This window comes from Cryptotermes secundus, unplaced genomic scaffold, assembly GCF_002891405.2.
Source record: "Cryptotermes secundus unplaced genomic scaffold, Csec_1.0 scaffold1274, whole genome shotgun sequence".
NCBI lineage: Eukaryota > Metazoa > Arthropoda > Insecta > Blattodea > Kalotermitidae > Cryptotermes > Cryptotermes secundus.
The window spans coordinates 868,639-892,207 of record NW_019718632.1 but is presented as its reverse complement, the minus strand read 5'-3'; the positions used below and the strand labels follow the sequence as shown (position 1 = coordinate 892,207).

Below are 23,569 nucleotides of genomic sequence, written 5' to 3'. Positions count from 1 at the left end.
CTGTATTATTAGCAATCGGCAGCATGGAGCAAAATCCTGGACCTGGTGCGGAGGCAGAGAACCGTCTTCAAGTATTGTGTAGTGGGTGTGAGAGGAATTAAAAGTTTCACAACAGGTATGGAAACATCAAGATGGCTGACAGTGGGAAGTGGATCTGTGGCAGGTGCAGATGGGACAGGCTTCGTCAACTAGAGGAAAACCTGGAAAACACACGCTCCCTCTGAGGAACCCTCCTACTGAAAACAAACAGGGCAGGACTTACACTGAACACCTCCCAAATACAAGCCTCAAGTGCTACTTCTATGCAACACGCTCAGTTCTGTTCTTAAAGGCAATGAGGACATAGTGGGGGGAGGGGCATTGTCTGATAGCCACTGCCACAAACACATCCCACACAGTTTTCTATGGGTCACAAAATTGGAACCATGCTGGAATTAGAAGGGAAGTACATATGGAACAAAATCTCCTCAAGGACCCATCTTTTGAACCCAGCAGCCATAATGAAACATCTAAAATTCATTTATTAACAACAATAGAAAAATATCAAATTTATAACAATGTATATCAGTCATATTTGGTGCCCCCCATTCCAGCCCTACCAGGAGGTCTGTGTGCTGTCGGAGCACTGCAGACCTCTAGGCACGGAGCATCCCATCTTGCTTCTTCTTCTTCTTCTTTACACACTTGCTACTCATACTACTAGGCTGACTGCATTTACTGCCTGCATTCCCTTGTTTTGAAAGAAGAGGAAACAATGACACGAGGTCGTAACATTATGGTATTCTGGGATGTCATACTGTGTAGTTTTGTGACTCCACCTTCAGGGTGTACATCTGAAATGCTGATATCTACCTACCATATTACAGGATGTAACAACCCAGAAGTGTGGAACCTTAAAGTGTAAGCCATGCGTCACTCATAAACCTACCTGCAAGTACAACAGACATTAAATATCTGCCATATCTAACACATGATTTACCACAACTTGATGTACCCCACTGTGCTCACAACACTAAAAAGTAACACATAAAAGATTAAAATGAAACAAATTGGCGTTGCTAGCCTGGTATCCTTATTTTGATAAAAACAGTAGTAGGCTTATGTGACCACCATGCTGTCTGCATATCCCCCTTTATCAACTTCTGAATGCCTGAACCAGTCTTTATGAGACTCAGTATGTATGTCATGGCACCTGAGCCCATCTCAAAGGTGTACTTCATAAATCCCCCCCATCAGTATGTGTGCCTATATGCATATCGCCCTACTGCTGTTAGAAAACAGTGTTACCGCAGCAACAAATACACGCTTCATTCTCTATACACTCCATGTCATAACAAAGCAAGGTTGGTGACTAGTTCTACCAGAACTTCTAGTTGTAGCAAGTTTTCTTATTGCTTACTTTCGTCAGTTTCCCCCCTGCCAATCATCATTCCACCACTACTCCATATTCATGTATGTGTGACGGCTGTGCCCGGACAGAAGCACATTATCACGTCGCCAGTCTTTAAATTTGGGTCTTAATTTCAGACTGCACCCAGGCTAAGGAAGTATTTTATAATGAATTACAGTTTTGTTTGTTTCTTTGTGTGTACATGTGCATGCATGTGGGGGGTGGGGGGGTAGGCATTGGCTTCTTATCACAGAGCCTCATCTTCAATCCTGAATGATGCCATGCAAAACCTGTGGTGGACAGTGTGGCACTGCGACACTGTGACTTTCTTTGGTTTACCCCCACCAATGATCATGCCCCCCCCCCCAAGGTGTGCAACAGCCCTGCAGAAGTTCGGGTCCTCACCTCTTCTGATTTGGCACTTGACTGGTCACAGAGTAAGAAAGTTGAACTCTCCTTTTTAAATGGCAAGGTTTCAGTCCAGTACTGAGCAGAATACAGAGGTTAGAACTCATACAGCAACACTCGAGTGAGCTAACAAAGTATTTACAGAGCACATTCCATACAGAATGTGGCTATTATGATGATCTGCCAATTCTGGTGTAGGAAATTCAGCCTTTGATACATATTTCACATACTTTGTGCTCCACAGGGCTCTAGTGAAGGAAGGATGCATATCAGAGCAGGTACTGACTGGGCCATCACAAAACAAGAAACAGCAGTTTATTCTCTTCAGCAGACATGTGATTGCCAACTCAAGGAGGGTCACATGGGCAAGAAATACATACAAAATTTCACTTAGAGAACCTCAATGGAAGGAAGGATTTGGAAGTCACATGGCAAGATAATATTAAAGTGCATCCTAAAGAGATCAGGCAAAGCAGTGTGGACCAGATTGATCAGGATCAGGATATGGCCGGGTGGCAGACTGATGTGAGCATGGTAATACATCATCAACTTACAAAATGGCAAAAATCTTCTTGACTAGCTGTGGTACCATTAGCTTCTCAAGCAGGACTCTATTTTAAGTGCAGTAAATTCTGCATTATCTGGCATGTATGGAGAATGGGGTGTGCTGGTTACATGAGAAGAACTCTTACAGAAACGTGATACTAAGTCAAAACAACAACAGGTTTCCATTTTGACTCTTGCATTGGAGTTCCCTAGGTAACAAAGCAGATCAGTGAGTGAAACATTCAGCTAGCCTCTGTATGAGGAAGGAAGACAGGTAGTGTTGTAGGTGGTGGATGGGAGAACTATCAAGTGGTCCATGACCATACACTCATCACAAATTTGTTTTCGAATAACTTTAAAACACCACAAATTTCCTTTGAAAATTTTTGCCAGTTCAATGAACATTCCAGATGCTTGGATACCAGATAAATGGGAGTTTACTGCAGTTAGTCACAGCTCAGATGTTTCTCACTTATGCCATAGTCTTGGAGACAATCAGTTTGTGGGGCCTAATTATGAGCTGCCATGTTTCCACATCATGCCTCATGTCAAAGTTTTGGGTTTAAGAATGTTTGCCATGATGACAAACTTTGTAAGTCATGACGGTCATAATCAGTGGTTCTGCTTCATACCTCAAGGCTCCGTATTTGAATTTCAGACAGAGACCATTCATGAAAAACATTTCTTGTACTTTTCTTGATTCCCCAGAGAAATGCTTACGAGGTCAGCAGAATTTTCTTCCAAATTCTTCCAAATCACAATTTGTAATCATCTTGCCAAATGACATCACTCACCACCAACTAGAGCCAAGATAAAGAAAATGTGGATCTATACATCCACTCCTCCATATGCCTTCATGGTGTAGTGCTTAATTAGTTAAGCACAGGGACAACTTCACCTTTACTTTACCTTGCCGAATGACATTACAGATCCCATGACGTTTATAAAAATTCATTAAACAAACATGGCAGTGAGATGAATGAGGCTTTAGAGGCAGTCAGTTGCTTTGGCCTTGCTGAGAAGGATGGACTGCCAGAAGACCACAACCAAAGAGTTGAGACAACTGAGCAGAAACAAACACAAAATATTTTGGCGCTCCACTTTCCCCGAATAAATTTCAATTATAATAATACAGGATTCTGAACTCTTCTTCAGATATTAAGCATGAGTAGGCAGCAGAGATTCAGACCACACCATGAGCCCTGCTCCTGTGGAACAATGATTAAGATGGCTCCACCTGTCAATGCATGATACAGCATGAGAACCACTTAAAATATTTTCATGAGATCTGAAAGTGAGGACTTCCTACTAAGACTTTTTACCCATACAGTTTAAGTTAAAATCAGACGACAATAACAAACATTTTACATTAACACCTGCGTGTGTTTCTGTGTTTCTGCAGGTTTCTCAAGCATAACTTGCTACATATTTATCGGAGCACAAAGTATCTCGAACAAAAGTTCAGGTCACATAAAAACAAGCATTCTATACCCAACACAGTCTTTCAGTAAGTCTTACAGTTTTTGAAACAACTAAATTGAAGATATCCATGTGCCAGAACTGCTACAGTGTGTGTGTTTCCTAACTTGTTCTCACAGTATTTGGAATGGTTTAGGGTTGACCTATCATACATGTTATCCTTGCAACAGTAGCATGAAGCTGACCATTCACAACTGAAACTATTGTGGGCCCTTTAACTTGACCCCTTTCACTGTTCACATGAGCTGTCACTACTTGGAAAAGGTCTACAGGCAGTAGATGCACGCCACAATATTGATAACAAACACTACTCACAACTCCCTAACTCCTCTCCAGTCCTGGTTCTGTCTTCTGCTCATCTGGTTTTGCAAATACAGGAACATACAGCGCATCTTTATCTGACGAATATGACAATGTCTTTGACTCGCGACGCTCTTGTTCACTCTGCCACTCCACCTACAAACAGGGAACAGCAACTTCACTACATATCAGGGAAACTACAAAACAGTAATTTCCATACAGAGATAATTGTGTGCTATTGTGTCATTATATATGTCAACAGTCAAGAGCTGGTAGCAATGAACAAAAGCATAACCCAGGTAACACACAAAATATCTGAGATGATTTGGTTTGTTGCTATTTTACAGCGAAGTCAGTATATAAAATGTAGAATCATAGGATAACTAATGAATGATTAACTGAAAAGGATTTGGAAGGAAGCAGTCACAGTCTAATCAAGGTACTGCCCCAGAATTTACCTGGACAGACCATGGAAAACCATGAAAATCCTCAGTCAGGCTAGCCAATGGGTGGGTCAAAAATACAACCAAGTACGTACCCCCCTAAGACAAGCGCACAGTGTTATTACTATGCCAACCTGCTCGGTGTGAAATATCTGAGACAAACTTACGGGAAAATAAGAAGGGATAGAATTAGAAACAAATTATTTCAACAATTTGACCCCGTGAAAAGAATAGAAAGAATGATGATACCAAAAAGGTCTTTATAATTAAAATTTAAAGTGAAGAGACGTATCGGAAGACCCAGAACACGATGGTTCAGCCAGGAACTGGAAGACAGGAAAGAGCTGGCACGAAATTGACAAAGAATGACTGTGGGAAAGTAGAAGACACTGGAGACTTTTTGTCCATGTTGTTAGAAGAAAAGGGAGCTGATGAAATGACAATGACAAAGCAGACAAAAGGATGATCTATGTGGGAGATAAATAAACTGACATCACACAAAACTTGAAGATTCATAAGTTCTGCTGGCAGGGTTATTGTGTTCCATTACTGGAATCTGACACATCAAGTCAGGCAAATAACAAAACATATGTCTGCATTATGATTATCCTCTGTATAATTCTGTGAACTTGCAACTAAAATACCGCACCTTCTGCCTGTGTTGTGTTACAGCATCCATCACCCGGTCCATGACCATCTGTTCTGTGAGGACGCCATCCTCTGAAGCGTATGCTGCAGCCTGCCATGCAACACCCAGCTTGGCAATCTCTCGCCCTGACATTCCTTCTGTCATGCTGGCGATCTGAGAGCACAGCAGCCCATAGTCGAACTGTGCCAGCTTCAACCGTCTGCACAAAAACTGCCATAACTTAGCAGGATTCTTATGTGATATGATGATGCTGTTTCGATTCAGTTACTTTTCTGCTTTACTTCACGATGTCAGCAAGTGAGATTTTACAGTCTCAAATGTTTGGATAATACTGAATAATGAATTGCAAAGGATATGGAAGGAACAGTTAACGGCTTAATTTAAGGTACAATGCTGGAATTTGGCCAGAGGGACTGAGGAATACAATGGAAACTTCAGCGAGGAGAGTCAGAACCCTGGCTGGGAGTTGAACCAGGCACTTCTCACACAAAGTCAGAAATATTATTAGTTGAAACCATTTGCTTGGTCGATACTGCTTCGTATTATGCTGTGATATGAGGAACTGAAGAGGATAATGAATGGTGAAGGGGTAAACATCTGGAAGGAAGTGATCATAGACTAATTCAAGACTTTACCTTGGCATTGCCTGATAACACTGACGGCAGCTACAAAAATCCTCAATCAGGACTGCCAGTATTTTGGTCAAAATCTGAACTGACTACTGCATGAACACAAGTCTACAGCATCATCACCGCAATAACCTCTGAGAGCTGATGCTCTTACAGTGTTGACACTGACAATTACTGTCTTCTGGGACATGGCACTGTGCAGTGAACCTGCTGGCCTCCTTCAAGGTAGTTTCTATACTGACGATGGGCACAGTAGGTTCCGCCGAAACACAGATACATATCCACCATACAACACAGCAACATTATGAGAGAACGGGGTTGGATGTTTCTAATATACAGATGTAACAGGTAACATAATAAGGGCAACATGATTTGTTTTACCTTCTTCCTTCCATTGCTGGTTTCAGTACAAATTGGTCAAAGTATAGGCGAACTAAACGTTCACGTTCTTCGCGTCCTGGGAGGCTAAATTCAACCATCTCATCCAGACGATCATTCACAGCCCAGTCAAACTGCTCTGGAGTATTTGAAGCCAGAACTAGCATAAACCTGCACAAAACATAAGCTCTTCAGTTATGAACTCCTACAGGAAGACCACAACTCCACAGACAAGGGGCACACTTACTTGTTTGACTGTTCACCTGTGCGGTACAGGAAGGCATTCAGCGTGGCACGAAGATCCTCACTGATTGTCTCAGAACTCCTTTTTCGTAGGAAAGCATCTGCCTCGTCAACGAAGAGAAGAAGTCCTTTGCGTGTTGTGCCAGCCCAGTCAAACACCTTGTGGATTGCTGTCACACCTTCACGTCCCATTGGGGCCACATCACCGCCTGTCATGATCGCGTAGTCCATGCCAGAATGTGTTGCCAGTTTCTATACAATGTAAATAAGACAGCTGTGGAGCACATGACTGCACTGCCCATTCCTGGGCATATGTTAGATCTAAGCAGGGCAGTATCTGCAGTAATGGGTTGTCAGTTTGTTGTTATGTCAATTCCATGGGGGGGGGGGATGCAAAACTAATCTATTTGCAATGGGCCCAAAAGATAGCAGCAGTAAGTGGCATGGTTTCCGCTGGTATCAGTGTTCACCTTTCCCAGAAAATAAGATACATCTAAAAACCAGTTGTTCTCAAGCAGTTCTGCCACGGGTGCATTTAAAAGTTACAAACATGTTCTGTGGCCACATAACTTCCTATTATCTTTCACACATAGAATAAATCCTGTAAAGAAGATTGTTATTAAGAGTATCTTCTGACATGTGATCTCATGTAGTCTGGTAAAGACGTCTCGGAAGCGAGTAGACTACAGCCTCTGGAAAACCGCAAATCCAAAATGATCATTAATTGTTTACATGAAAGCACAAGGAGAAAGTGATTACTGTAATTTACAGAAGTTCACTAAATGCGAACATGTTCAGTGGGCACTCTCCCACAGGGAACATGGCACATTTCTTTCAAGAAATGAAGGAGAATGCATGAAGCCATGTAGCACCCATGTAAAATGGTCAGCGAATTTAGAGAAGATAAATGAAAATTTGTCGCCGGATTTGCAAAGTGAAAAAGAAAAAAAAAAAACTTATTAGTCATGAAAACAGCTTGAGGCTGCACTCAGGCATGGCTCCTTATAATGCTTATTCTATAAAAGTCTCTTTGCAGAACTTTTCAAGTTCAGTGTGCATACTGACTGAACTCATGATTTCAAAATATTGCTCAAGGGCCTTAATGTATTAGAGCGGATTTGGAAACCAGTTACGGAGGGCAATGTCATATTTTCCAGTCAAATTTTCAACATGCATTTTATCAGTAATTTTAAATAGCTGACACGAGATGCATGTATGGGGCTTGCGTGAACACGGTAACGAACCTTCAGGTTCCGTAAGATGTTGGCAATTCCTTGAGTAGCTGCACAACTGGCAGCTTCTAAAGGAGGGCTCAACTCCATAGAGTTAATTAGTTGGAGAACTGTGAAGAAAGACTGCATCCTAAGCGCCATTATTGGTGAGGTGCTGTTACCTTTGCAAACATTGTCTTCCCAGTACCAGGGGGACCATGCATAAGGATATTCCTGTACATTCCACGGTTCCGTTTTGTGTTCTTTGTTGCTATTGCGATGTCCCTGAAACAAAAGACAAATCCTTGTGGGGCACTGCTAAATTAGCAATGACAAACACCAAACTGTAGAAAATGTTCAACCCTTCATATTGTTGCAGTACTTAACAAAATATATTTTCTTCTGAAGGAGGCTGTAACACTGCTTCTCCATGACCTGTATCCTTCTTCATGACAGATGCCCATTCTTCTGTATTATTTGTCATTTCCCTCCATCTTTCCAGTTTAAGCTACCCTAAATCATTCTCTACATCTTCCAAGCATCTCAATGTGAGCCTCCTCACTATTCTCTTACCTTACAGCTTATTTTCAAAACTGAATGTCATTGTACTGCATACTTCACATGCATGAGTTTGTATTGGAGAGAACAAATTAACCACTGACATGAACAAAGGAGATTTATTCATTTAATTAATTATGACTTTCTAAATGATGCTGTCAGATGATAGGATGATCACTGAATAATGTATTACAGAATATATGGAAGGAAGCGATCCTGGCATTTGCCTGGAGGCACTGAGGAGAATCACAAAGAACCCTCAGTCATGGTAGTTTGTTTCTGGCTGAGACATGAACTGAGGACTTTCTGAATACAGAGCAGGAATGCTAACCACTCAGTAATCAGAAATGATGATAAACGACATGACAACACAGAAGGTTGGATAATGACTCTACCGAGTACAATTACATTTTAGGTGCCATGTTTGGCTTAGATATTTTACAGTGGCCAGGATCGCCCCTTGAAGATGATATTCTGTTTTGTGTTACCTACCTGAGTCGCTCCTCCAGCTTGGGGGCAAGCACAACGCCAGAGAGGGCATCTTGCGTCCTGAATCGGGAGAATACCTTCTGCACTGACTGCACCGGGTGCCTTAACACCTCCATCAGAGAGAATCGAGATGTTTCGCGCACAAGAGAGGGTTTGCCTGCAAATCAGATATGCAAATTGATATACCCATTCAGCCTTAAAAAGGTTTGCGATCCTTCAACTATTTACTGCATTTCAAAAGAGAAATAAAATGCCTTAAGGTGACATTCACTACTCAGGGAATAACACCCAGCTGTTCATAAAGATAAACTGAGGAAGGTGTCTCACCAAGTCTGGCCTCTATGTGTCTAGCTGCTACCCCTGTAGTCCCTTTGGCCGAGTATACACCAAGAGCGAGCAGGGATATACCACCAGCAGCTGCGAGAATCTTGTCCCAGTCAGCCAGGAGAGCATGGACCCCAGTCCCAAGCACAGACCCAGCTGTCCTGCACACGAATGTAATAATAAGCATGGGACCCATTTATCTGACAACACCCTCAGTAGCTCAGATTACTGAGGGCCAGATGGACGGATGGTCTGGAAAGGATGTGGAAACAAGTAATTATGATACAGGAACAACAAACAACAAAGAAGAAGAAAAGAATTTGAGGGAATTTTGCAGATGAATGGTTTGTGAAGATCTAATGAAGAGTATGATACTGGGGCACTTTAAAAATGAAGACAGTATCCCAAAGAAGCTTTTGAACATGAAACTAAAAGGAAAACACCCAAGAGATGAAATTTATTGTAGAAGCAACAGGTTAGGAAAGATGTCACACAAAGAAATTTAGAATGAGAAGCTTTAATAAGCCAGAAATAAGTGCAGAGGCTTGGCTACAAGATGACCCAGATAAAACAGAAGTCTAAGAACGAGCATGTAGCAGATTGCCTGAACAATAAAACAAAAGGGGGACATACTGGCGGGTGTAGACAACGGGCCTAAATGAGATACTCACTTGATGGACTCCAGAACGGTGACCCTGTTCTCGGCAGCCTTCAGCCTGATCTGCTCAAGAGTCAGATCCTGGTTTTCTCTATCCACCTTTGCCTTTGCTCGAAGTTCTGCTTCCACTCTCTTCATTTCATTCTTATGCCTCAGGTCCATCTCGTGCTCAATTGTGGCCCTCCGCATTGCTTCCTGCTTTGCCACAGACTCCTCCTGCCGCCGAAGATTCTCGTCATTGATTCGCTGTTGCTGCTGAAGCTGGTCTTCATATCTTAAATTGAAGAATAAACAGCATTTGCCTGCATGGGCTAAAGGAATATCCAAGAAGAACATCAGTCAGGATAAACCAAACATGCGTCAGATGTGTTACCACCCAGTGGGCTTGGCTGTCTCTTGTTATTCCTATTGAAGGGCAAGAAATCATACTTCAGTTGCCTCAATTCTGCTTATCTGAGGATTACCACATGAGAGTACTAATGTAGGTTCATTTCGTACTGGGTGGAAAGGAAAAAGTTTCTAAGAATAGAGACATATATTCCAGTACACAAAATCAACAATACAGGAATATTTTCCATGCGTTTAAATCATTTCAAGGCACGATGTGTCAACAACAAACAGACCCTTACAGCTGTGATATTACCAACCTTTTCCGGGCCAACTGATCCTGATACTGAGCGCGAATCTGGTTTTGTTTTGTCTCCTCTTGCAAAGTTTTCCGCTTCTCCTCTCCGTCAACCCTCTTCTGTTCAACCTTGGTGTGTTCAATATGTGCTTCATATTCCTTCATTCTGGCAAAATATTCCTGTTGCTTTGTTTGCTCTTGTTGTTTCGACAGCTCCAGGGCTTCCTTTGCAAATTCTAAAATGTGAGAAAACATATGATGAAACACACCACTCCTATTACACTTCAAGCCTTCCTTCTACATTCCACTACAACAGGTGCCACAATGGATACTTCAGTCTACTTACCATTCCGATTATGATATGTAACTACTTACTTGATCTTTCTAGATCCTTTGCAGCTTGAGCAGCTCTCTCCAAAGCAGAGGAATCGAACCGGTATGCTTCCATGGCCTTTTTCGTGTTTTTATCGTCGCCGCCTCCGCTGCCACCACCTTCAGCAGGTGGTACGGGGATCTGTGGTGCTTCTGGGGGCGGTTGGTTTCCCCTATATCCAAATAACCACGACATTTTCACTTAAATGCCTAAAACTAAATTCACCGGATAGATCCCCACGAGGTACCCTACCAACACTCCTAGTGTCCTGGTGTGTAACTTGTGCGCCATTTAACCAATGGGCGCTCTCCAGTGATAATAAGGACGGATGATCAATTCTATTGGTTACTGTACACCAGAGAATATAAACTGTAAACAGACAGACGACAAAACAAAAATTCCAGCAAAATTTATGTTTTAGTGTCATAATTAATGCTCGACAAGCAAAATGTCCGTTCATAAACATATATTTGATTCCCAATAGGTATTACAACACTATATTCCTTTCTATGTGGTCTCAGTACGATAATCGATTAACAAGCTGACATCTAGTGGTCGAATCATGGTAAGCGAGATTACGTTTGATTGATTATGACATCTAACGGTGAGTTCCTAGTACTATCTTTCAACGAAAAAGAGCTCAGAAGTCACCCGGGGATTTCAACGTTTAAAACATGTCCTCCCAGTTAATTCACTGCGTGTGTGGTATTTTGATACCAACGTTGGGGAGGAACGTACTGTTTCCATCTTCAGGGTAACGGTTTTTGTTTGAACGTAATCAAATCACTTCTGCCAACACTGATCATATGTATATATTGAAACATGCGGAACTCCCTTTCAATTTCTTATCAATTTTATTGTGGATAAATAATTTTTCACACAGGATATAAGAGTATGAAAACTGCCGATCTATACTGATCCTTTGAGGATTTCTCCTCTATGATTCTTCAACCTGCTCCTTTTCCTTCCAATGTGAATGAAAAATCTTTTTCTAGTCTTTATCGTTGGTACACTCTACAGCTTTTCATTCTCACCTCCTCCTTTGTTCACAGTACCATTCATTTCTCATGCCATTTCTTCCTAATAACTTGCATTTTCCATCCTATATACATACCTGAACCATGCGAGCTGTGAACTACTTTTTCTGTTCATTCAGTAGTGACCAGAATACAGGTTGTATAACTAGGGAATCGGGGTTCAATTCCCTAAAAGGTCAGGATTCTTTTTGTCCCCATAGTGACCAACCAGACTGGCTCTGGGTTCTCCCAGGCTCCTACCCAGTGGGTACTGGAGGTTTTTCTCCAGAGGTAGAGCAGCTGGGATATGAGGCTAAGCACTCACCTGAATCAAGATTCAAGCTTAAGAACATGTTGAACTACACCCCAGCTCCCCTGTACATCTTCATGGCATGGTGCTTTATTTTGCATACAGACCAACTTTTACAATGAATATTTATTTTAACTGTCAATAAACATGAAGAACAGTACAAACTTGTAGAATACAGTTTGTCTGAACAGGATAGTGTGCACTGCATCTATATTTGATGTTCTTATAGCAGTAAATACATCATCATTCACAGAAGCGTGGCAACTGATCTCCAGAGACAGTGAATCTCTTGACACCTTCCTCACTGATGTCTGCAAGCCTTACAATACCACCACTTGCTCCATCACGGCTCATCGCAAGGGCGAGGGCTGCAACACAAAAGCCACACAACCTCATTACATCTGAGAATTCATATCAGACTAAACACTATGGCATAGTTGTTGCAGTACAATGCAAACATGGGTGCCATCAAGGGACAGGGAGAAAGCCATGCATGTGAACCCCCAATGTTCTTTTTGGTGGGGATCGAAACTGTAATTTTTTTAATTCACTTAGTGGAGGGTGGAGTCCAACTGGGTTCACTCAGCATGGCAGCCACTGATTGGCCCATTGTAGCCTGCCCCGGGTGATTATGATGGAGAATTTGGTGCAATGAAGATTGGCAGGAGAAACCGAAGTACCAGGAGAAAACCGGCCCCAGCGCCAGCTTGTCCACCACAAATCCCACTTGACCAGACCCAGGAACAAACCTGGGCCGCCACAGTGGGAAGCCAGGAACTAACCGCTTGAGCTATGGCGTGGCTGATCAAAACTGTAAATAGGAAATGTACCAAAATTAAAAGTATTTTTTTCTTAAATGAAATTTCTCTGATATATAGAATACTCAACAATGATCACAAAACCAGTCTTAGATTGCTTAAAATGGAGTAAAAGCTAAAGTAGTTCCTGTGCTTAATTAAGCACTATGCCATGGAGGTGTATGTGGGAGTGGATGTATAGACCCTCGTCTTCTTGACCTCAGCACTAGTTGGAGATGAGTGGTCAGCTTTATGCCAAGGCCGCTTTACCACAGGGGAAAGGGACCCTGGTACCCATTGGACAGGAGGCTGGATGGGCCCCAGAGCCAGTTGCACAACACAGAGAAGTGAAAATTCTTGCCCCCACTGGGAGTCAAACTCCAGCCCCTTGGTCATCCAGTCTGTAGTGGCTTATAGCAGAAATTTTTCTGGGGGCCGAAATTTTTTGTGAAGGAAATGCATTCATTTAAGTAGGTAAATTTGTGCCTGATCAGTACATACTATTGGTAACAAACTCCAGACATTCCTTCTTGTCCATACCACTCCTGTAGTGTGCATCAACATAACCATACACATATGTGCTGCCAGAACCTCCAGTTGCGAATGGCTGCCTTACGCGCATCCCGCCAATAGGCACAGAATATACCTGAACACAACCACAGAGATCTCATAAGCATATCTAGTAAGCCCAAATCAATTAATAGCAGGTAACACAATCCATGGTAACAACAATTCTGTTTCTGGTAATAGTGACCAAGAAATTTCCTGATGAGTTGTAATGCTGTGTAATCTGGAGAAAGCCCAACACTTCAGAGGAGCATATACCCCAATGTTCTGGGTCAGTAATCCAAGCAAGAACCCAGCAAGAAGCGGGTGACTGAAATGTCAGGCTTCATCCAAACAACCCAGAATTGCATAAGCTTCATAATCACTGCTGTGAGAAACTCAAATGTAACAAGAAATTTCTTGCTGAGATTAAAAAATATTCTTGGAAGTGCAGTCATGACGTCCAGCACACAGATACCAACATTTTGTAGAAATGTACTCCTTCCTTATTTAGGGTGGAAAATGGGGACCGTAGTTTCCTTCAGAATGTTGAAAATGTTGGTACCTATGTATCACATACCTGAAGACCATCATCTTAATATTCACTACTGTGAGAACCTCAACATAAAATTGCCTGTTATTACCATAACACACATGTTCATCATGATGAACACAAAAACATGTTTCTCTAACATCCATTTCAGTGCTGCCCTCACATCCAAGAGTATGTCTTCCAATTGTTTCTTTCATTTAATGTGTTCAGTACATAAAATGCACAAGTTGAAACCACCAAAGGGATACTATAATGACCAGTGTCTGTCTAGCCCCTTGAGTCATCTTTGGAACCACTGAAGATATTTCAGTATCGTTTGGTACAACTGATCTATGCTGACATCTGTCCCACAAATTGGATTCTGACTCACTTGTTCACTATATTATGTACTTTACAGAAAGTGAAATATTTATCACTTTTCACATAAAGTATCCACATGAAACAGGTACATTTGGCATGTACAGGGAAGGGGATGTTTCACCTACAGCAACATACTGACTGCATGAAAAGAACTCTTACAGAAACCAAAATATAAGTACATTGCAATTTTCACCACTTCCCAGTATTTTTTTAATATATTTTCATCTTCTGTTTCAAAGACAAAACCGCCGCACTTTCATTTTAGTTTCTGCATAGGCGCCTACTGAGGCAGCACATCGGATTTATAAAACAAACATTTCAGACGTGCTGCAACATTATCAAAAATTCACCTAGCCTCTACCATGCCACCTGCATGAGGATGACAGGTAGCACTGCTAGTGGTAGCTGGGAGAACTAGTGTATGACAGATGAGCATATACAAATAGCAACTTTATAAACAATGGGAAATTTTCTTCGAAATTTTTGTCAGTTGCATGAGAATTCATGTTGCATGAATACTGGATAAGAAAAAGTTTACTGTGTCATACAAAATGCAAGTTTCATTAGACTCCGCATCTTTCAATGCAATGTAACCAATCAACTAACTCCACACAGGAGACTGTGAAACACTGCTAACTGCCTACCAAACTATGTGGCACCAAAAGTGAGGAGACGGTAATCTTAAAGCACACTATGTACCTGACCACCCTTCCTCTTGTCCCAGCCAGCAACCAGGATTGCTGCAGTGAGAGAGTCTCTGTAGTTGTAGCACAGTTCACGGAAAATATTTGCTGCTGTTTCCACTAGAGGGGGCTCCCCAAGCTCAACCCTTCACAAAGAAAGTACAATCATTCACTTTTGCATAAATACGACCTATCGCACCTCCTTGCTGACGGCACACTCGTATGTCTCAGACGAACTAGCAAAATCTGCCCACAAAGTATTTGCCTTCTAACTGATCACACAAAGCAGTGGCATGGCTGCAGGTTCCGGTGACTCCCCATGAACAAGTGTCAAAATTACCCACCAGTTACCTAATACTACATTGAGGCTACGGAATGAAGGCCCTTGGATTGACTACCTCCACATCTCCCTTTAGTGGTCACACTGCTGTATAGTCAGTCGCTTACAATCACCTACTCTTTCTGTTCAGAGATAACAGCTACCAATGGGCAGTTTGGGCTGGAGGGGGAACAAAATAGTAAGTGAAGGGTGGATACTGCTGCACGTGTGTGTCAAAAGCTAATAAAATATATGAAATGTACATATATAATGTACCACTTAAGGTGCATAAAATATTTCATTTTGATGTTCTGTTCACTTAACTTTTACTGTACTAATTTATTTTCTGCGTCTTACGCAAGCAAAATACTTCATTATTTTATTTATATTCCCTTTTGAATTTAAATATTAGTCAAACCAATTCTCAGGAATGTCCTCGATCTCTTACTGATGTAATTTTGTTCCTGGGTTCTTATACCAGGTGGTTTTGAGAAGTACTGCCAGTGATTCAGAGGTGCATGCTGATACATGAACCCTGAAGACGGAGGCAGCATGTGCCTCTGAAGAGATGGTGCCATCACCCACAGACACACAGTGTAACAACTCAAAAACAGAATCAACACAAATAATTATTCACTGTGAAAGGCTAAAATCAGTGTCAGGTATTGTTTAAATTGTGACTGCAGTGTCATCTTTTGTCTAGATTTTGAACTGCTCTGAAATCAATTAATGGGACCCTCAGTGCTTTGCACCCACGCGAAATGCAGTGTCCTCTCTTCAATGGAGGAGACAGGAGGAGACAGAGCAAACTACTCCCAAAAAATGCATTTGGATTTGTGTGTAAAACGTTAGTTACTTTTGTCCAATTATAATAAAAATTGAGTTGTCCAATTTTATTACAACTCTGTAATATAAACTGTGAACAAAAATTGATCCAGTGGAAGGCAAGTTCCTCCATGCATGCAGTTAGACAAACATAAGAAATTTACTAGGCACTTTTTGTGTAATAATGTTAAAACTGTTCAAGCAGAACAGCACAAATAACTCATCACTGTATTGTAAACATGGGCATAAAGCTCTACTACTGTAATATAAATTCCTGAATCTATACTATGTCACTATATTAACTACACGAGTTATAAAGTGATATAACTGGAGAATTTGAAGACATGGACAGATGTGGCACTATTCTAATATTTGCATTTCAGGAGTGATAACAAGAAACCCACCAATAGAAACCATTCCAGACAGCAGATATATCTTGTATAAGAAGCTTAAGTACCATACACCATATCGCAAAGTTGAATAATTAATAAATACTGAGAAACAGGCACTCTGCATTCACTGTACGGAAATCATGTTATGTTACATATAGTCAGAATTCAACACACTGGAATGTAAAGAGATAATCCACCTGGTAATGCCAAACACTTACGAGTGGAAATTAAGGTGATATTTGACAATATCTGAAATTGCCAATGTGTCAGCTGAAGACCCAGATCGACAGCAGTATATGCGATCCGTTATTTTAGTCAATTTGTCACTAACACGATTTGCAACGTATATTCCTGTTGTAGAACGAGAATCAGCTCCAATCACAACACCACCCTCATATTCAATAGCCATGATCGACGTCTGAAAGAGAAATATAAGGAATCTTACACAGGAGATAATTATTTCATGAATATTTACGCTCAAGGAGACCCGAAAATGGGTTTCGGCCAGTTCGGTTTGCTTGCCTGCACTTTTCGAATATTTGTTTTCCAGGAGCCCACAGTTGGTTAAGGTAAGCTTCAGCTGAATTAAAAGTGGGTGTAAATATCGCTCTCCGATACGTCAGTATTCCTCCGTCATGTGTTCGCAACACCACGTTTCTAATTAAATTCTGAATATACTACTATGCACTTACATTTTTGGAAAATGATTCTGCATTTAGCATTAGCAACGAAAAAACATTTCTCAAGTTACTGCAAAACATCAATGCTTTTTGAAGACGTTATTGTAAAATGTTAAGTTACTTACTCCGGTCTCGTGTTCCGTCGAGAGCCATTCAGGACCCAGAGAATCTCCATGAATGTCAGCTGTACGGCCAAAATGCATAGTCTCAAGACACGCCATTTTCAATCGCACAATGAATAAGATGAAAATGACGAGGGCAAATGAGTGATCAGGGTCATAAACTGTAGAATATTGATTAAATTTTGAAGATGACATTAATCTGGTCCTTCGTAGATTATTTTACTTTAAGTAAAATGGTATATGCATAAAAATATAGGATGGTTAATATTTAAAATAATATCTGCATTTATTTTAATCCCTCTGGATATCCATTCATGATTCATACTACATGTTTGGCAGCCTGGTATCGCCTGGTTCCTATGTTTCGATACATATGGCCAAAAGACTTCTACTATTGGCTAGAAATGTGACCTATCGGAGCATAGTTTAAGGATCGATTTGGATCTCTCGATTTACTTCCACCGGTTTGATTCTTAATTCGTTTTGTGCTGCACTCTATGGGGATTTGCCTATCACCTGTTGATACCATCAGTTGGTCGTCGTCTGTTCGTGTGGTAGGAATATCGACAATTTTGTCCCGCCAAAACTGTTGATATTTTTTTAAAAACTCCGGACACTATCAGTGTGATATTTTTTGTGATTTTGAACGAGATAGTGACAGAAGTTGGGCCTGAACAGAAGGGAGAGTTCCAGACAACTCTCCAGCAATGATGAAATAAACGAAGGTAAGTGAAGTAATTACATTACATAAGTGTGCCGGCTCTGTCTCGTGAGAACATGAAAGGTTTGGGTTGTTGGGAGAGGATGTCAATCAGCTTGCGATACTTGGAACAGCGTTACTGTTCGTAAAGTTATATTAATGCTGAGTGCACGGTGTGGTGGAGGTTGTTGATGTGTGCCTCTTTATTTATTGACTGAGGGATAATGTTCATACTGATAACATACCACTGAAGCGACTGGACGTGCATCTCGCTCACGCGGTTTGTTTACAGGCTGATGCCCAGATTTTAAAGCACTGCGTTTACTGTGTGCATCACCTGCCTTGATATAAAACCAACTCTGCGTCATTTAATCTGCAGAGTGCAAATTTATGTCTTATATGATTTTTACAATGATGTGGAACTACTGGGAGATAACATAGATACCAGAAAGAAAACCACAGAAACTTCAATTGACGCTAGTAAGGAGGTTGGTATAGAAGTAAACACAGAGAAAACTAAGTAAATGTTGTAAGATTTGAGTAAATGTTGCTGTCTCGTCACCAAAATGCAGGGCAAAATCATGACATAAACATAGCTAACAGATCCTTTGAAAATGTGGCTCAGTTCAAATATTCGGAAACAAGAGTAACAGTCAACATTTGATTCAAGAGGAAATTAAGAGGAGACTGACTCTGGGTAATGCCTACTACAATTCAGTCCAGAACCTTTTGTGTTCTCACGTGCTGTCTAAAAACATAAAAATTAGAATATATAGTTTTTTATTATGCTTCCTTATAATTACATCATTACAGAGTATTAAGTAAATATGTTGTAGGTGCTTAGCTTCAAATTAGAATATACAAAACTATAATTTTGCATGTGGTTCTGTAAGGGTGTGAAACTTGGTCTCTGACATTAAAGGGGGAATACAGACTGAGGGTGCTGAGGAGAATATTTTGACCGAAGAGGGATGAAGTGACAGGAAGTTGGAGAAAACTGCATAATGAAGAGCTTCATAACTTGTACTCTTCTCCAAGTATAATTAGAATGATCAAGTCAAGGAGGGTAAGGGGGGCAGGGCATGTAGCAGGAAAGGAGGAGACGAGGAATGCATATAGGATATTGGTGGAAAAGCCAGAAGGAAAGAGACCACTGAGAATACCAAGGCATAGGTGGGTGGACAATATTAAAATGGGTCTTAGAGGGATAGGATGAGATGGTATTGATTGGATTGACCTGGCTCAGGATTGGGACCAGTGGAAGGGTCTAGTGAACGCGGTAATGAACCATCGGGTTCCATAAAATGCTGGGAAGTTCTTGAGTAGCTGCACAACTGGCGGCTTCTGAATAAGGCCTCACCTCCATGAAGTTAGTTAGTTATGATTTTTGCAATAAGGAGCGATTAATGTCCTAAACAGGATTAACCGGCTGGTGTTCTCGATGGCGTTTGAAACGGAAAGTAGAGAAACCATGCCTGAGGGCTTCGTCACGTATATCAGTCCATTGGAACGAATGTTCATTAAAACTGGTACAGCCGGAAGGTCGCAGGTTCAAGTCCTGATGAGGTCATTGGATTTTTTCAGTTGACCTAATCCTTCCAGCCGCACTATGGCCCTGGGGTCGACTCAGCTTCTAACAGAAATGAGTATCAGGAATTAAATAATTTTACTGAGGAGTAAAGCGCGGCCGGTGCTTAAGGCTGACAACCTCACCGCCATCTGTGAGCCGATTGTCTAGATAATGTGGGACCCTCAACGTCTCACAACCCTATGGGCCTTCACGGCCTGGCACAGGGATAGCTTTACTATTTCTTTTACTTTACTGGAGAACCGGGATAGCGCAGTCGGTATAGCGACTGGCTGCGGGCTGGACGACCAAGGGGTCGGATTTCGAGTCTCAGAGGGGGCAAGAATTTTCTCTTCTGCATGTCGTCCAGACCGGCTGTGGGGCCCATCCAGCTTTCTAACCAAAGTGTACCTGGGATTATTTCCTCGGGCGTATAGCGGCCGGTGCGTGAATGTCACCACTCAATTCCAACTAGTGCCGAGGTCAAGAAAATGTGGATCTATACATCCACTCCCCCATACGTCTTCATGGCGTAATACTTAATTAGCTAAGTACAGGGACAACTTTACTGTTTACTGGAGGGTTGTACTAAAATTTGTTTGCATGTACGAATTTCGGATGAAATGGGACAAAAAGCGAACACGTTACACAGAGGTCTACACGCGTTTCTGCACGCGCATGTAACTTAACTCGCGAGATATTTGTCGGAGCGAGACATGTTCTGTGGAGCGAATGGAAAGAGACATTGGGTGTTAAACGAACTTCCTGTATAAATCTTATAGTGTTCGAGGTAATTACAGAAACAGCTTTGTCGTCTTCAACCGCTGGACCGATTTTGATCAACTTCTTTACCGGAGGCCCTCGTTCGTCTTCTGCTCCTGCTTTGTACCATCTACAAGAGAACATCCGAAAATCTCGAGCCATAACAGAGAGAACGCACCAAAATCGTTACACTGTGCATACTTTCGCATCAAATTGAACTGGCCTTTTATTTAGACGAATTTTTTGCTTATAAGGTTTAGCGACGCTGTTTCAACTGTAAATATGATACCATCGAATTAGATGTAAGTGTGTACTCGTAAATGAAACGTAAGTAGGTGAGGATTTGGAAGGAGTGTTTATATCAGGTTACTATCCCGGTATTCTAGTGAAGATTCTGAGGAAAATCTCGAAATCCTCAGTCAGAAAAATCGGAAATTCTCCCGAAATTCGAACTCGATGCCTACAGAATACAAAATTAATGCTTGCCGCTGTACGACACCCGCTCTGTGCTTCGTTCAATGACACCTTATGAAATGTGTGGACTACTTGCACGGAGTAACACCACTTCGTGCTGTGAGGACCTGAAATCCAACACTGGAATCGGTTCTTTAGACACGTGATTAGTGCAGATTATATTGTAGTGCACTGAGGATAATTCTGACACCGGCTAGCCTGGCGGAGGGTTTTCGTAGTTTTCCTCCGTTCCTCCACGCAAATTGCGGGATAGTATTTGGATTGGGCCACGACTACTTCCATCAAAATCATTATTAGTCATCGGAAATTATTTCTGTATACCATTGACACATGTTATTGTGTGCAAATATGTCGAGAGTGTTGTCTGATTGAAGGCAGTTACCCTCATATTTAACTGGAGGCAGGAAGGTGAGTCCTGTGAGCGTTGGTTTGTGTTGCTTGTTGAGATCCACTCCTTTTCTTATGTGCTCAGTCATGTTACCGCTGTGTTACCCTGGCGTCGATTTAATTATCTCCTTATCTGCTGTTTGTTTCTAGTCAACTTCAATGCGTTTTTGTGAAGATCATTTCATTGCTGTTTTATCGTCACTCTTAAACCGTATTCATATCTCATTAGAACTTGAGACTTCCGCCTCGAACTGTTTTCAGTCTTGTTGATTTATAAGCAAGAAAATGAATGTTTGCTTATGTGGCAGCCCTGATGAAACGAGTTCCGTTTGGCCTGCAGAGGAGACTCCCCATGTTTACCATGTTCTAGCACCAACGTTTAAAGACGCGATACATGGACGGACAAATCTCATAAGTTAGTAGTTGGCAGACTGTGGTCCTCGTGACAATATTCCGCTTTTGTTTTAGTACTGACATATACCCTCAATATAGTCTGTTTAAGCATTGCAACAGCTCTCTGCGCACTGGAGATCAAGGAGAAAGAGAAGAGAAAGTTTTTGTGTGTGTTTGAAGCTCTCGAGGCAGTGCCTGCTCGTCCTTCGGGTATATGTACTTTAAAAGAAGGGTAACGCGTTGGGAAGTGAGGAAGGTAACAAACAAAACAAACTCCATGGCCTGTAGTCCGCAAGCAAACTGTGCCGACCGAGCGACCGCCGCTTGTCAGCGAAATTAGTGCTAACTTTTGCGGATAGAGGGTGTCGCGTGGTCAGCGCAACGGATCCCCACGGCCTTTAATCTCGGTTTTCTAGGCCGGAACCGTTATTTCCTTGAAATAGCTCCTTAATTATCCTCACGAGGCTGAGTGGACTCTGTTCCAGACCCACTATTTCTCAGAAAATCTGGTAGAGCTGGGAATCGAACCCGGGACCTCTAGACCACAGAGGCTGTCGTGAGGAAGGTAAAGTGTCAGGAAGTTGATCCGCAGTGTTTTACATGTTGAAGAAGGTGGCACATATGGTTACCCTGGTTAACTGTCTCGTGTTTCTGCTGCAGTTAGCGGCGCTCAGTGGCGGTTGCAGCTGGAAGGCTTCTTGTGCCACTAGTTCTGTGTGACTTAAGATTAAGAACACGAGACAACTGTCAGTTGTTTGTTGTATGGAGCGATATAAACAAGAATTGTAACAGGGACTTTATGTACGTCACGTCTCAATAGAAACAGGCTGACCACACGCGGCTGTTGTTGCAGCGTTCTTCGCGATGGGAGTAAGAGCGGCACAAGTGACAAAGTTCGCATTACGGCTGCTTTAACACCAAAATTAGAGCCTGTCTGGACGGAGTGTTGGCGAAGAGGAAAATATTTGTCCTCTCCCTGCATTCGAACCCAGTCGTTGAACCAGCAGCCTGTCGTGTTTACTCTTTACAATTTATAGCGGTAACTATGGGCACCACCTGTTCTAGAATCACAAAAACTCTGCATTTTTCCACACAGCATATTTATTTGTTGCATATCGTTTTCAGAATAAACCGCGACTATTTCCTCAAACAGCAGTAACCGGTTGGTCTTTGTAGCGGAGACGTAATGTTTCCTGTGAGGTACGAACTGACACTTTATATACCTACACTGTTGTGTCGAAGTTCAGGCTTCAGAGGGTTAAGTGACCGACTTTTAAGATGCGGATGCTTAATATTCTCCACGGTTTCAGTCCGAAGTCAAGGGACTCGCTAATATTCAGGAAATGTCTGCTGTACCAAGGCCGTTGCTACGGAACTGCTCAAGTAAAATGAAGCGTGAAGGACCTATACTTAACGAAATTCCTCTTTTCGGCTCAAATTCACATTATCTTTCTGTCGGTCGTTCAGTTACAGTCGGGACATAGCGGCTAGGCTGTGGGCTAGACGATGAGGGATCCGGGTTCGAGTCCAGGCAGGGTGAGACTTCTCCATAGTGCCAAGACCGGCTCCGAGCCCCACTCATCCTCCTGTCCAATGGGCACCGGGGGGGGGGGCTCTGTAATTTGGGGATAAAGAAGCCAGGGGGTCAAGGTGAGCACCAAACTCCGTGCCGAGGATAAGAATAAGTGAAGCTATACCTCCACTCCCCATGCGTGTTCATGGCGAGGTGCTCAAGTAAGCAGAGGGATAACCGCATATTTCCTGTATTTGTCTTTCGGTAGACGGGGCGGGTGACGGACGGACGGACGGACCAATACAGCCGTGTGACTTTCTCAGGTGTTACCCGCATTTCTGATTGATATCACCCACACTGCCTCGGCACGCGGGCTGCCAGTTGATCCTCTCGTCTCGCTTTGTTGCCGTATTTATTTAACGACTCCGTATCGACTGCAGAGGGATATCGCACCGAGCGGGTCACTG

At 42.1% G+C, this 23,569-nt stretch overlaps 3 protein-coding genes across 4 annotated transcripts in view; 1 reads left to right on the top strand and 2 right to left on the bottom strand.

The window, feature by feature from the left end:
* Nucleotides 1-2,096: 2,096 nt before the first annotated feature.
* Nucleotides 2,097-10,989, bottom strand: LOC111863153 (ATPase family AAA domain-containing protein 3-B). Its single transcript, XM_023849207.2, has 10 exons — nucleotides 10,706-10,989; nucleotides 10,353-10,566; nucleotides 9,719-9,979; nucleotides 9,051-9,208; nucleotides 8,727-8,880; nucleotides 7,859-7,961; nucleotides 6,470-6,717; nucleotides 6,226-6,393; nucleotides 5,216-5,414; nucleotides 2,097-4,279 (listed from the first exon to the last, which is right to left on the bottom strand). The coding sequence occupies exons 1-10, from the start codon at nucleotides 10,896-10,898 to the stop codon at nucleotides 4,145-4,147; spliced, it is 1,833 nt and encodes a 610-aa protein (XP_023704975.1). The 5' UTR covers nucleotides 10,899-10,989; the 3' UTR covers nucleotides 2,097-4,144.
* A 1,108-nt stretch (nucleotides 10,990-12,097) lies between these two features.
* On the bottom strand, nucleotides 12,098-17,457 carry LOC111863300 (proteasome subunit beta type-6). The gene is made up of 5 exons (XM_023849496.2): nucleotides 17,310-17,457; nucleotides 16,723-16,922; nucleotides 14,985-15,114; nucleotides 13,328-13,472; nucleotides 12,098-12,397 (listed from the first exon to the last, which is right to left on the bottom strand). The coding sequence occupies exons 1-5, from the start codon at nucleotides 17,403-17,405 to the stop codon at nucleotides 12,273-12,275; spliced, it is 696 nt and encodes a 231-aa protein (XP_023705264.1). The 5' UTR covers nucleotides 17,406-17,457; the 3' UTR covers nucleotides 12,098-12,272.
* Nucleotides 17,458-17,829: 372 nt separating this feature from the next.
* Nucleotides 17,830-23,569, top strand: part of LOC111863049 (adenylate cyclase type 5) — a 144,051-nt gene continuing 138,311 nt past the window's right edge. For both annotated transcript variants that reach the window (XM_023849002.2, XM_033750969.1), the window contains exon 1: nucleotides 17,830-18,031. The gene's annotated coding sequence lies outside the window, so the exon portion shown is untranslated. The remainder of the gene's footprint in view (nucleotides 18,032-23,569) is intronic.